Here is a 13,066-nt window from a genome sequence, read left to right as displayed (position 1 = left end):
TCACACCTGATGTACAAATTTCCAGTGGTCTGGTGTCTGGAAGGCGTGACGCCATACCCCAGAAATGCCTTCGTTGTCAAGGCTATAGAGGTCGCCCTCTGAAACACTGCAAAGGTGTGATGGCTACTTGGAATGGTGGTCCAGGTTGCCCAATTGTCTGCTGCATGTCTCAAAAACTGTCGCTCCTCTTTGTGCTCAATTTGTAATGTGCAGCACGGTGTGACTTTGTGTACCAGAACAAGTGGCAGATTGGGAAGTCTCAAGTGTGTGTTCCCTTCTACCCTCGCAGTGGAGGCCAGCCTATCTTGACCTTGTGATGCCCTCCTACATTCCAGACCATCACTCTAGATTGCACTGCAGCCAAGTAGAGAAAGGGGTGGCGATTACTTTGTTTGGGTATTTCACTGTCTCCGTGAATTGGTCCAGGGTTTGCAGCTTGGCGCACCAGCAAGCCGTAGGCACGGCCGCTCGATGGAAGCGCACTAGGTGCGGCCTGCTACATCGCCCGAAACCGGCGGGAGGCGCCTACTTCCAGTCGCCACCGCCGCGGCGCCACCGTTCGGGGACAGCAGCGCGCGGAGAGCTGCGCCTGGCTGCGCTTTGAGGGAGGCGTCGGCCTAGTAGAAGCGCTTTATTTTAAGGATATAAGAGCTCCGCTTCACACAATTTGGCAGCAAGAATTAGTATATATTGTCATGTCTAGTGTGACCATGTCAGCACTTAGCGCTTGCTCGGCAAGGATGTACACTGGAGTGTACCCCGAAAAACTTATAGTCACGATGGTTCAAGGCCACTCGAATGGAAAGCTCGCATTACCGTGATGTTGCATCGGATCCAGTTGTTCGTCACATTAAAATGTCACCCGACTATGAACAATTCGAAGCTGTTCAGCTGCCATGGTAGCCTAAAGCATAACCACTTAACTGTGTCGCGAATTCCGTGTGTCATTTTCATACCATTTACTCATTCCTGCATACAGCTTTTATACACAAATTGATGTCAACCTGTTCTAAGCTGCCAGCGCTATCCACTAAAAAAATGTCCTACTATGAGCAACCTCTGTGAAAACGCGACATGTAACCATCCTTTCTATCTCATTGTGACAAATTTTACGGTGGAAATATGAAGATGTTTATTAGGTTAAATCTAGATGATAACCTGGGATCTTCGACTCAGTTGGAGACCTTAAACTTTGTACGCCAGAACGTTATCCGTCATGGCTTCCCGCAGTTTGCATGACCGGACAAAGTAAGCGCGCTTGATAGAGCCGGTCTGCCTCAAGGTGCTACGTATATGCGCCAAAAGGTTTTAATAATATTTTTATTGGCTGCTCGCAAACGCATACAATATTGCTGGTTCGTGATTTTCAATAGAAGAACGCGCATCGAGTGTTGCTGTTGTGAAACTATTAGCTCTGATCACAAGAATGTTCACGCGTCAGAGCGCAACTGCAGCCGAGATTCAGCGAGCAGCCAAGTACGCTTATTTAATGGCCACACAAAAAAAAAGGAAGAAAATTACCACTCGCAGACGGAAAACCTTTCTTGAGAGAGGTTTATGCCATAGCCATACACATCGCTCCACTGTTGAGTTGATTTTTCCAGCCCAGCTCGCTATCAGTGGGGGCAGCAACTTAAAGATATCTTGCATAGCGCCTTAGCATGAGCACGATCATTGTTTTTGTAGATTAGCTGCAGGTACTGTGTACAGTTAGAAAACAATGATGAAACCATAAGTTTACACAGCTTGCTACTTCACCGGACCTCTTCAGACTTCATCATCCTGTTTGAAGGTGCTCGTAAGCTGACAAAGCTTGATTACTTCCTTTGCGGGGTATATCAAGCCTCCATTGTCCTTGGTTTTCATTAACCTGTAACTGGTCCAGTTGACTATATTTCCTGCAACAGGCTCTTGCTCGAATGACATGTCGCCTCAAAACCATTACCAAATATCGTATAAATTAAGCAACAACCTGGTAGTGATAAACAAAACTTGGGGTTCTTAAGTTTCCTTGAGGAGCCTTGTTAGAGTGCCCGCACTTTGCTACCTGCTTATTCACCGTATTCTGTAATTGCTGCCTCTGTCACATATCATTAGAATGCAGCCTTAAGCCACTGCATTATATGAAATAGCACCATACACATAGCTATACTATAAAGCCCCTCTTTACCGCAGCCGTACGAACGTGCCCTATAGGAGTATAGTGTGCCTGACTTGGGATCTAAGGGTCCCGCTTTCAATAATTCCCATTTCACCCTTACATTTTATTGACTCTCTCTGGCTTGGCAGCTCCTGCCACATTGAACATATCATGTGTTCTCATTGCGCCAAAGGTGTCTGACCATATCGCCGACTAAAGTGCCTCTTACCAGAGAGGTTTTTTTTTTTCCGACTTTCCGCCGACAGAGCGGGCGCTGGATTTTCTGTGGAACGCGGCTTTTCATTTTATCGCATCGGCTCAAACAGTCTCAACAGTATAAACAAATGTTGTATGCACAGGCTCCTTTACTTGCGAGGCCACTCAGACTAGCGCGGCAAAATATAGAACAAATTGCATGCTTATATAAAAAAAAACCTTCGTAGCTTTTTCTGATATGTCCTCGCAACATAACCTGCGAGAAAAGCTTCTGGTGCTACCTCATCGTGTTCATCTGCTTCACAACACATAGTTAAAAATCCTAGTTCACTGGCCAGCTCCCTGATAACTAAATAGGTTAAACAACGTGACGGGAACACAGGAAAAGAGGACGACACAACTAGCGCGGTTATGCCGTCTTCTTCTCCTGTGTTCCCGTCGCGTTGTTTGCACGGTTAACCTATAATTAATCACCAACAAGTCCAATCTGCTGTCCCTTGTAGCAAATTCAATGGCAGCTGACAGGGCATTATGCTTCAGCATCTGGACTTTTTAACCGCAGCGCCGCTTTCATTTCAGAGGAAGCGAGTGCATTTCCACTCCTCGCTGCTGTCTTTGCCTGAAGCGGGCTCAGCAGATAAAATAAGAGGGTCTCTTAGATGTCTCTTAAGCGCAAGATGGCGAAAGCCTACCCTTCTCTTATCATTTGCCTCTCATCGTTTGTCACAGTTCGCCATTTCAAGTCGTCGTTTGATATATTGGTCGTTTCTCAGTCATGATGAGTCTGCCTGCGTATTCATTGTAGCCCTTATCACTAATTTAGAATCAGCAGTGGTCATTACATGTCGTTTCACATATTGGTCATTTCGTTGTCATTAACCGTAATGATGAGTCATGCCTAGCTATTATAGTCATTACCACACATAGCTAAGCAATTTTACTCATTTGTAATCAATTGCGGTCATTACATGTCGTAGTTTGATATATTGGTCATTACAAATCATTTTAATCATTATTAACCATTATTAGTTATTAGCATTAGTCATTATCTCTGTCAATGCCTGTAACTTTTATTGATTACCTAGCACCATCAATCATTTTCATTCCTAATCTCCCTCCTTGCACGTCCGCTTTTGCGACTGGTACACCAGTGCACAGATGCGACGCACAGATAACAAGCACAGCTTCTGCGCATAGATTTTCGTTCCACGGGCCTAGAACGGCTTTCGCCCTAAAAAACAAACGCATCCAGTCTCAACGTTAACGTGCTTGCACATGCGCGCACAAAAAAGTTTTCGTTTACCCCGCAGACGCGAGGCGAACGCGCTCAGAAAGGAAGCAAACCGCACGCTCAGAGCCGGCGACCCCGGCGGCGACGTGTCCCCGAACAGTGGCGCCCTCAGCAGAAATCGCGGGCGCAACTGTAAACTCCCCAAGGACGCGCTTGCCCATTGACGGCGGCGCGACGCAGCAGGCCGCACCCAGTGCGCTTCCATCGAGCGGCCGTGCCGTAGGTGCCTGCTACTTCTATGTGCCAATATTCAGTTTGGCGACATACCACCTCGCATGTGTTGCTCGTGCCTCAAGCCGATGCAGTGCCACTTGAATGCATCACATTCTGCGCACTGTGATGAGACTATTGGCTGCGTATGACACGATTTCGGCAGCTCTGTTGATCCCAGAGTTTGGGAGCGTTCACGTGAGCTTTGGACACACTGCATCAGTGGAAGCAACTTGTACAGACATTCTCACACAAGCAAAGGCTCAAGGGACAAGTGCTCTGTGTTGTGCTATCAAGTGCTGCCGTGAAGAGGCGTGACCGTCCAAAACAAAAGGTGCCAGTTTGTCTTGGTGTTGAAAATTGCGATGCCAAGTCCCTGCTCACTGTGACTCGATTTGAAGGAATTTTGCTTGTAAACCCTTTTTCCTATGCTATGCTGCATGGATCATTTGTGAGGGGCTTCAAGGGGCAGGAAAGAGAACAACCTGCTCTGGCAACTTGGCAGAGTGGCTTAGAAGTTACACACGTTCCGAGTCCGGTGAACATCAGTGAAATTCGCTGTCCAGGTTTGATGTAAACCGGCAGAACCTCTCACCCTGTCTCTCCTCTGGCTGTATCATTTGGATGTCATTATGGTGCTTTTGGTGGGAAGAAGCTATGCTTGCTAGTTGTTTACTTTTATTCAACATACTCTGGTTTTTACACACAAATGATGGACCCATATGTGAGCAGTCTGCACAGGAGAGCATGGTCTGGGCAGTTTTGTCGCAGCCTCTTATAGGTTTATGTATGGTTCCTGGCATTTCTCTATGAGATCTAGCTGAATAACGATTGGATATAGTTGAAGGCCCCATTGCCATCAGTAGGGAGGAAACAGTGGTGTGAAATAGTTTTTTTTTAAAGAAACAAAACAAGCTCAGTGCAGTGACCACAATTCATATGCATTCAAGTGTCTTGGATAAGATGTTTAGCGTCCGGTCTGGTAAAGCTTGATATTGGATCTGTGGTGTACACACTGGCAGGATGTTGGTAGCTTGTCTAGCAGGCCATCTGACTGCATTTTTGCTCAGTGTTAGGGCTTGTTCCTCTTCTATTTAACACCTTTCACCATCAGTCCGAGTCTGTTTATTTTTTTTTTACAATTGGACAGGCCATGTGGCCTTCTTTCTTTTTTTTACACTGAGTATCCTGAGTATTGTACATTTTTTTTTTTAAATCCTGACATGCAGTGATATCGCACATTCCGAATGCTGTGGTAAGTTGAGCATTGTGTGGTGTCTGTCTCTGCTTTTACGCTGCTTATTGGACCTCGGCAAAATTGACGCCATCACATTAGCCATTCCTCACACCACATGCTGCCGCGCATCAACGTGCTGGCTTGTCTTCATGCTTGCATTTTAATTGCGATGCGAATCATTAACGGTTTGTGTTGCAGATGCGGCACGCTGCATGAACCGGCCCGTGAACCTGGCCCTGCGGCCCGTGTTGGCGTGCCTGCTAGCCTGGTTCCGGTTTGCACAGTCCCTACGTCAATACCGGGACACGCGAGAGGACTTTCCGCACCTGGCCAATGCCACCAAGTATGCCACCACTTTCTTCGTCGTGCTCTTCTCTACGTTGTTCGATGTCTACAGGGGTGAGTTTCGGTCGGCTTTCTCCTTTTTTTTTAGCGGCAGTGAATCTACTTCATGCACTTGCTCAGGAAAAGAAAGGAAGTGGCTGTCTGTCTGCTTCATGGAAATCGTTAGAATGGTGATGGCTTTGGACTGAAAGCTCTTGATCAACACAACTTCAAGATGCATACAGAGAGACTGTACGAAGGCTTTGCTTCACAGTTTTGTGTTGGTTTCCTTCAGTGAGTTAAGGTCTCGGGGCAATAGCAGTGGCAGGAATGTAACTCCAAACTGCGCGATGTATGCTGCTGCAGTTGAGTGTGTTTTGATGGTATTGCCCCATGCTAAGCCTGAATGCAATTCCAACCAGTTACGAAAGCCGCAGTTTGTGCCAGATAGTGGGAGCTGTTGCCTGATGCAGAAAGCATGCCTCGTGAACTTGGTGCCCTATGTGGGACTAAACAGATGAGGAAGGATCTAATTAGGAAAGGGAAGATGCAGTAACAGTTAAAAATTGAATGGGGAAAGATGCGGAGAGGTTGGACACAGGGCAATGACAGTGTTGACACGCGCTACACTTTCTTCAGGGTGCGATACGTACCTTTGCTTGTTTTGAATGGATTACAAAAGTAACTGGCAGGATGCAACCCAATTTAGCTTCTGCTTACTTTGCGAAGTGCCATCAGTGCACTGGTTTGTTGTGCATGAATTTTTTATCTGCTGTGCAATATACTGAAGCCAGCTTTATCTGAAGCGAACATGCAGAGCACAGCCAAAAAAAAAAAGTAAAGAGACCCGCCGCTGTGGCTCAGTGGCTCAGGCACTCGACTGCTGAGCCCGAGGACATAGATGCAATCCAAGCCATGACAGCTTCTTCGTTTCATTGGAGGCGAAGTACAAGGTATCCGTTTACTGAGCGATGGTGGTGCAATATAGCCACATGGTCAGAGTTAATCTGGAGCCCTCTGCTATAGACCTTTGCAATGAGGGCCTCAGTCGCCATATTGCTCGCTGGGCTGTTGTATGCGCCTGACATCAGCACGGTGGAAGCAGCAGCAGAACCGGTTTGCAACAGCCCAGGGAGGGGGCGTTTTGACATCCTCCTCGCCCGATACAAAGGTCTATAGTGGTCCCTCATAGCCTGAGTTAGTTTAGGATGTTAAACTGCACAAACCAAACCGAATAAATTGATGTAGCACGGGAATAACAAGGGTACTGTTTTGGTACCCTTTTCTTTTTGTCTCTTGCTATGTTCTGGGCTTCTCCACACAGGTCAATCTCAATGTGTGTGTGTGTGTGTGTGTGTGTGTGTGTGTGTGTGTGTGTGTGTGTGTGTGTGTGTGTGTGTGTGTGTGTGTGTGTGTGTGTGTGTGTGTGTGTGTGTGTGTGTGTGTGTGTGTGTGTGTGTGTGTGTGTGTGTGTGTGTGTGTGTGTGTGTGTGTGTGTGTGTGTGTGTGTGTGTGTGTGTGTGTGTGTGTGTGTGTGTGTGTGTGTGTGCGTGTGTGTGTGTGTGTGTGTGTGTGTGTGTGTGTGTGTGTGGACTACGCATTTAACTATGAAAAGCAAAACAATTTGAAAGACAGGAAGAGGGCAGTGTGGGCTAGGAAACAAACTGAGCTGATAATTTTCCCTAATATGAGTGGATGTGTAAGCTGCCCTCATTCTGTTAAGCTCCGACCAGTGGATCAGAGTCCTTCGTAGAAGCATTTCCATAACAACATCATATCACAAATGGAGATGAAAAGGGGAATTACAGCAAGGCATGTAATGCAGAGAATACAGATACAATCCATCATTTGTTAGGGCCAGATATTGATGGCTACACCAAGAGTGGGAGATGAAATTGGGAAATTTTCTGGGATCGCTTGGCGATGGCTGCCACAAGGAATATACTAAGTGGAGGTGAATGGGAGATATGTTTGTCCTGCATTGGATGCGATTAGGCTGCTCCTAGATGCTCCACCTCTATGCTTTGTGTGTGAATTTGATGACAGCAGCATTCCTTCATATCCCGCCTCAGTGTTGTGCATGATCTCCCACGTGCAGATAGCTACCCATCATCCAGCAGCCACCCGTTCTTCATCCTCTGGATTTTGTCAGCTGTGGCCAGCTCATGTTTCACCTACACCTGGGACGTTAGGATAGACTGGGGCCTTTTTGATTCCAATGCCGGTGAAAACCGTTTCCTGCTTGAAGAGATCGTCTACTTCTCGTCTGTGAGTAATATTTTTTTTTTATTCTTTGGTATGCTGTTTGTACAACCCACATGGTAGTCTGCTGAATGTTCTCCGAATACAAGGGGGTAGCTAGCTCTCAAGGAAGAAAAGGTTTACCCTCCTAAAACTGGTTAGGCAAAGTGAAATCGTCGTCTTGCTTGGTTTTGCTTTGGCCAGGCTTACATTTAGACATGGGCAGAATCGTTTTTTGCATCGATTAGATTGAGGAGACTGTGGAATCCAGATGACGTCAACTGCAAGAGAGAACAAACACGTGATGCTGTATCTGCCGCGAAAGGTCAAGTGGTGATATACCATATGTGGTATGATGGTTAAGCTCAACGTTCTTAGATAAGAAACAGTTGGGAAACTGCGGAGTAGGAAGTCAGCCCAAACTGTCATCAGTCTGGCGTCCGCAAATCCCAAAACAACCGCCGCGCTCCTTGCCCCCACACTGGTGGATGGGTAAGGCAGAAATTTGAAATGCTACTAATCGTCTTCTTGCAGCAACGTAACAGAAATTCAAACTGTTTTTCCATTTTTTAAAATACACATTTGTACGCATGAGGAGCCGTCACATTTGCAGACGTATCTCAAGCAGGCAGGCAGCAGACGACGCGCGTTTCATATGCGTACAAAAATGTGTTTAAAAATGCAAAAACAGTTTTAATTTCTGTTGTGTTGCTGAAAGAAGATGGTTAGTAGGAGTTAAAATTTCAGCCTTACCCATCCACTGCAGCAGGAGTGAGAGGCGCAGCGATCATACTGGGATTCGCGGGTGCCAGAACAGCAACAGTTTGGGCCCACTCTGCAACGCGATGTACCAGTGTAGTTTTCCAACTGTCTCTATTGAATAATGTTGGGTTAAGCTATAGTATAGCTACACTGTGACCTCTGGCTCGTTGAAGGTCAAGTGGCCTGCCAGATTGACCTTGGCTGATACATGGTGTAGTGAAGCTTTCACTTCAGAAAATGAGCATTTACATGGGCGCAGCCGAGTGACTGTGAAGAATATTCATACCACTTAAAAACCAGAGCTGACAGAGCCGGTTAGAATTTTGTTTAGGCAAAAGTTGTTGGATATGTAGGTGTGAATTTCAAGTTTATACAAAGTGTTACAAATGTTCTCGGAAGCCAGATAAAAGGCAGTTGGAAACTGATTTTTCAGGCTTCATAAAGGGAGGCAGTGTTGTGAACAGGAACATTATGATCAGGTAGCACACAGGAGTGTGCAGCACACACCTCAATTCTCTCTGCACTGCCAGGACATTGAGTTCTTTTGGCCCGTATGTGAATAGTGATTTTCCAGTTCGAAGTAAGCATTTTGAATTGTACTACTTGCACAAAAGAGAATTGATTGGCACAGTGAGTATTTTCAAATGCATGTTATTTCCCCAACCCTCAAGGCAATTGCGCGAAAAAGAGGAAAGTGTGTATTGAAGGTTTGTTACTCGTTGAAGTTGTGTCAACCTGTAGCAAAAATGGCCATTGGAAATTGGAGGAGCCAATCTGCACGTGGAGCCAGCAGTGGTTTGGGACCTAGATATGAAACCTTTAATACTTTTGTTATATGTCATGGCTTTTAAGTGGAAACTTCACAGACATTTACTATATTACGTGTCACATCCCTGTGTCACATCCCAAAATGACACAGGGATGTCACACGCTGCAGAATAGATATTCAACTCTAAACGAGGATGGCGACATTACCCTAGAAGCAATGAACAATAATTTCAGAGATATCTTTACTGAATGTGCGGTAGAAGTAGGCGGTAGGATAGTTAGGATACCGGTAAGCTGTCTAAGGAGACGAAAGATTTGATTAACTTTTTAACTTTATATGTATTTAATTCAGAATCATGCAAGGAATTGCATGGTAAGGGCTCTTGAGGTTGTTACGCTTACTGCACTTTGGCTTGCTGCTGATTGAAACGTTGCTGAACATAGGTTTAAAAGCATTTATTGCTATCTGTTTGTTGCCTTGATGAGTGTGCTTTCTTTTTTTTCTTCCGCAACCACATTTGCTGTCGCAAATTATTTCTTGTGCTTTGAACCCAAAACTCACTAATCAGACATGCATAGTTGCCAAGTCTAACTTGGTTCACGTGTTGAGAGCCACTGTGAACAGTCCTTAGAAGCTAGCGATTACCTATCTTAAGATGTCAAATCCTGTTATCATTGCATTATAAATAGAATAGTCACTCACTAAAATTGATTGTACAGTCGTGTTTGAGTTCACATCGGGATTTAGACAATGCCTGAATAAAGAGAGACACTTGAGGACGCCTGACTAGACTCTAGTGCCAGCACGTGGTCCCTGCAAGCACCTGCTGCTAGAGCCAGGAGGAGGAGGGACACTGGAGAGGTTTTCATAACATCTTTGGCAGCAAATCGTGCCATAAAAGCCGGCATCAGGCTTTAGTTATGTTATGGCTTTGACGCTTGATGCCACAGTGATGCATCTAATGAATGTGCTACTGATTAAGTGCTACTTTGGTGTGTGTCCCTTTGTCTGTGGTCACATGACCACCTCGTGCATGTAGCTTGTACCTCATAACTTCTGAAACCTCATGGCGTGGGATGTGTAGTTGTAAGAAGACGTTGCCAAATCCTTTGAGGTGCCTCTTTCACCTTGTACCCAGGAAAGAGCCCAGAAATATTCAGCGAGTTAAAAATTCAGAAGCATTCACTCAGAAAAATTTGTGGCAACGTCGGCAAAAATTGAAAACATTTGTATCATTCTGCGTAATGGAGGAAGCTAGAAGGTAGCAGTACCACCCATCCATTCAAGGTGTTAATTAAGCTGTAGCTTAAAAGCCTCATAGGAGCAAAAGCTGGCACGAGCCAGCACAGTCAGAATAGCAGCCATAAATTGCCACTCATTCGTGGGAGTGCTCAGAAGTGTAACATGTTTGAAATGCCAAGCTGATGATGCCCCTGTGAGAGCAAAAGAGGTGGAAGCCAAGCGCTGGAATCGCTAATGATGTCGCGCTCACAGCACGTAATGAAAATAAACATCCCTATGTGCCTTTTTCCACTTTTCCTTGTGTCGTTTGTGAAAGTTGCAGTTCCAGAAGTTGGAAGTTTTCAGTAGCTAATACAGACATGTACCATTTGTTTGGCTACGTCCTTGCGGGCTAATGATATAGCTTTAGAGAAGGAAATGTTTCAGCGTTTTTAGCATTCCTGTATAGCTGTGCTGCCCCCCACTGATGGTGAACGCTGTAGTTTGCAGTCACGGCACACAGGTTATTCCTGAGAAGAGCTAGGCAAGTTACATGTGCGTGCAGTGTTTTCACAAAACGTTAGTTCTGTTTGCAGGGATACTACTACTTTGCCATTTTGACGGACCTGGCGCTGCGTTTTGGGTGGACATTGTCAGTGTCCCTGACAGAGCTGGGTGTCATCCACTCGCACCTGATGGTCACCATCCTGGCATCTCTGGAAGTGTTCAGGCGTGTTTTTTGGGCTCTTTTTTTTTCTCTCTCTCTCTTTTCCTTGTTTTTGCAGCAGGCATTTGGAGGGGAAAAGAGGATTGTTGTTGTCCAAAGCCAGGCTGGAATGCATAGGCTTTTGTGGAGGAGGCAAGGCATGCTCTAAAGTTTTGAAATGTTGTCGCGCCAGTGTTGCCAATGCATCAGTTTGTTGAAGGGGGAGGGGACTAAAATTTGTTTGCCCCTTATGATGTACTCCTTGCAGTCCATGATGATGTTTGCATTGTCTTGAATACAGTGTGACTTTTCTATGAAGCAGGATGGACGAAAAGCAAAGCACCTCTATACTGTTGGTGCACGTTATAGAACCCCCAGGTGGTCAAAATTTCTGGAGTCCAGCCACTACAGCGTCTCTCATAGCCTGGGTCGCTTTCTGTAAACCAACTAGAAACCCATGCAGTGATTTACACTTTTATGCTTTGAAAACAATGGCTTGCAATTCAGCATTGCATTACACACCAAATCTCATGGATGAACTTATGAAATAACTGGGGACAACATTTCTTGAATTGTGCTTTATTAATGCGGTAGCGTTAAGGAGCTCGTGTCGCAGAAAAGCCGGTGTCGTCGGCGGCGTTGGCCGTGAGCGATAAATCCCGCCATGCACTTCATAAATAAAAAGCAACTTCCAAGATGGGCTGGGTAGGAATCGAACCAGGGTCTCCGGAGTGTTAGACGGAGACGCTACCACTCAGCCACGAGTTCGATGCTTTAAAGCGGTACAAAAGCGCTTCTAGTGAATGCGGTGTTGCCTTAAAAACGTGCCGTAGAACGTTATACTGCGGTGTATATCGGTAATTATGTGCATGTTACTTACAGAAGTTGCAGTTACACGAATAGCGAAGTACGTTTCCGCTACATTTCTTCTGCGCTCTGCGCACATGCAGAGCCATCTTGCGGCAAAGACAGAAGAACCCCTCCTCGCAATGTGCGGCGCTGCCCCGACACGTGGCGCGCCACTCGCCCCTGACGTTTCGCCGTGCACCCTCACGGGTTGTAGAATCAAGCGTCTTTCCTTTCTTTAGATCACTATCTTCGCTCGCCCGCTTCTCCCCTTCGGGCCGCGCGGGTACCGGTGTGAGGATGCCCCAATACCCTTGCGTTTAATAAGTTTTCTCGACGAGGTGCAATAACGCTATCGCGTTCCACTCTTGAAGGCGAAGCTTAAGCATCCTCCAAATTTTTGTATACTTTTTAAATATGCTCAGTTTGTGATCACAGCCTAGGTAATTGTGTTACCTTTCCTCTGTTATTGTACTACTTATCTCCTCCTTTCCTTCTCAGTCAATTTCACTGCTGTCTAAAGGGAGACACATTCATGGATGACAACTGCTGTATCAGGACACTGTGAGGAAGGCCAAGGTTGTCATAAAAAAAGTGTAGTTTTTAAGATACTTCAGGCTGAAGAATTACGAGGAGACAGTTTGGGTAGCTCACGTGTAGCTATGCTGCACATAATGGGATGAGGACCCTACCCAGAAAAAGCATTCAGAATTTTATGTAGGTGGGGCCCTAGTGCGGAAACAGCCTAGATGCTCACGTGTGCCGTATATACTCGCATAATGGGCTCACTTTATTTTTTTCAGAAAATTTGGCTCAAAGTTCGGGGTGCGCCTATATGCGGGGTAAAATTTCCGCAAATTTTTCGACTCGCATTCTTGCGCTTTAAATTTAACGTATGTCGAGAATATGACTACTCTCACATAAATGCCGATTAACCCAGCATAAAGATGAAAAAGAAAGCTCCTTACGTTTCAATAAACAGACGAGAGACGTCGAGTGCACGCACACGAAAAATTTATTTACATACATGCACTGATGCTGTACTCATCCGATTCGAATTCCAATTCGGAGTCCGAGAGCACACATTCATCATCACTGACCGG

At 45.8% G+C, this 13,066-nt stretch overlaps 1 protein-coding gene across 1 annotated transcript; it reads left to right on the top strand.

The window, feature by feature from the left end:
• The first annotated feature begins 4,290 nt into the window (after positions 1 to 4,290).
• LOC146184124 (solute carrier family 53 member 1-like) lies at positions 4,291 to 11,392 on the top strand. Its single transcript, XM_084608494.1, has 5 exons — positions 4,291 to 4,423; positions 5,293 to 5,493; positions 7,517 to 7,686; positions 11,008 to 11,141; positions 11,386 to 11,392. Exons 1-5 carry the CDS (start codon positions 4,291 to 4,293, stop codon positions 11,390 to 11,392), a joined length of 645 nt encoding a protein of 214 aa, XP_084464620.1.
• Positions 11,393 to 13,066: the final 1,674 nt, after the last annotated feature.

This window comes from Amblyomma maculatum, chromosome 7 (genome assembly GCF_055883805.1).
Source record: "Amblyomma maculatum isolate TAMU_Amacu chromosome 7, ASM5588380v1, whole genome shotgun sequence".
NCBI lineage: Eukaryota > Metazoa > Arthropoda > Arachnida > Ixodida > Ixodidae > Amblyomma > Amblyomma maculatum.
This window is presented reverse-complemented; position numbering and strand designations above follow the sequence as displayed.

Bases quoted from the DNA above. Each gene is read 5' to 3' on its own strand.
- LOC146184124 (XM_084608494.1), top strand. From the start codon at position 4,291: ATGCTGCATGGATCATTTGTGAGGGGCTTCAAGGGGCAGGAAAGAGAA. The intron at 5,494-7,516 runs GTGAGTTTCGGT...TCCCACGTGCAG, and splicing joins GTTGTTCGATGTCTACAGGG to ATAGCTACCCATCATCCAGC. The intron at 7,687-11,007 runs GTGAGTAATATT...TTCTGTTTGCAG, and splicing joins AGATCGTCTACTTCTCGTCT to GGATACTACTACTTTGCCAT.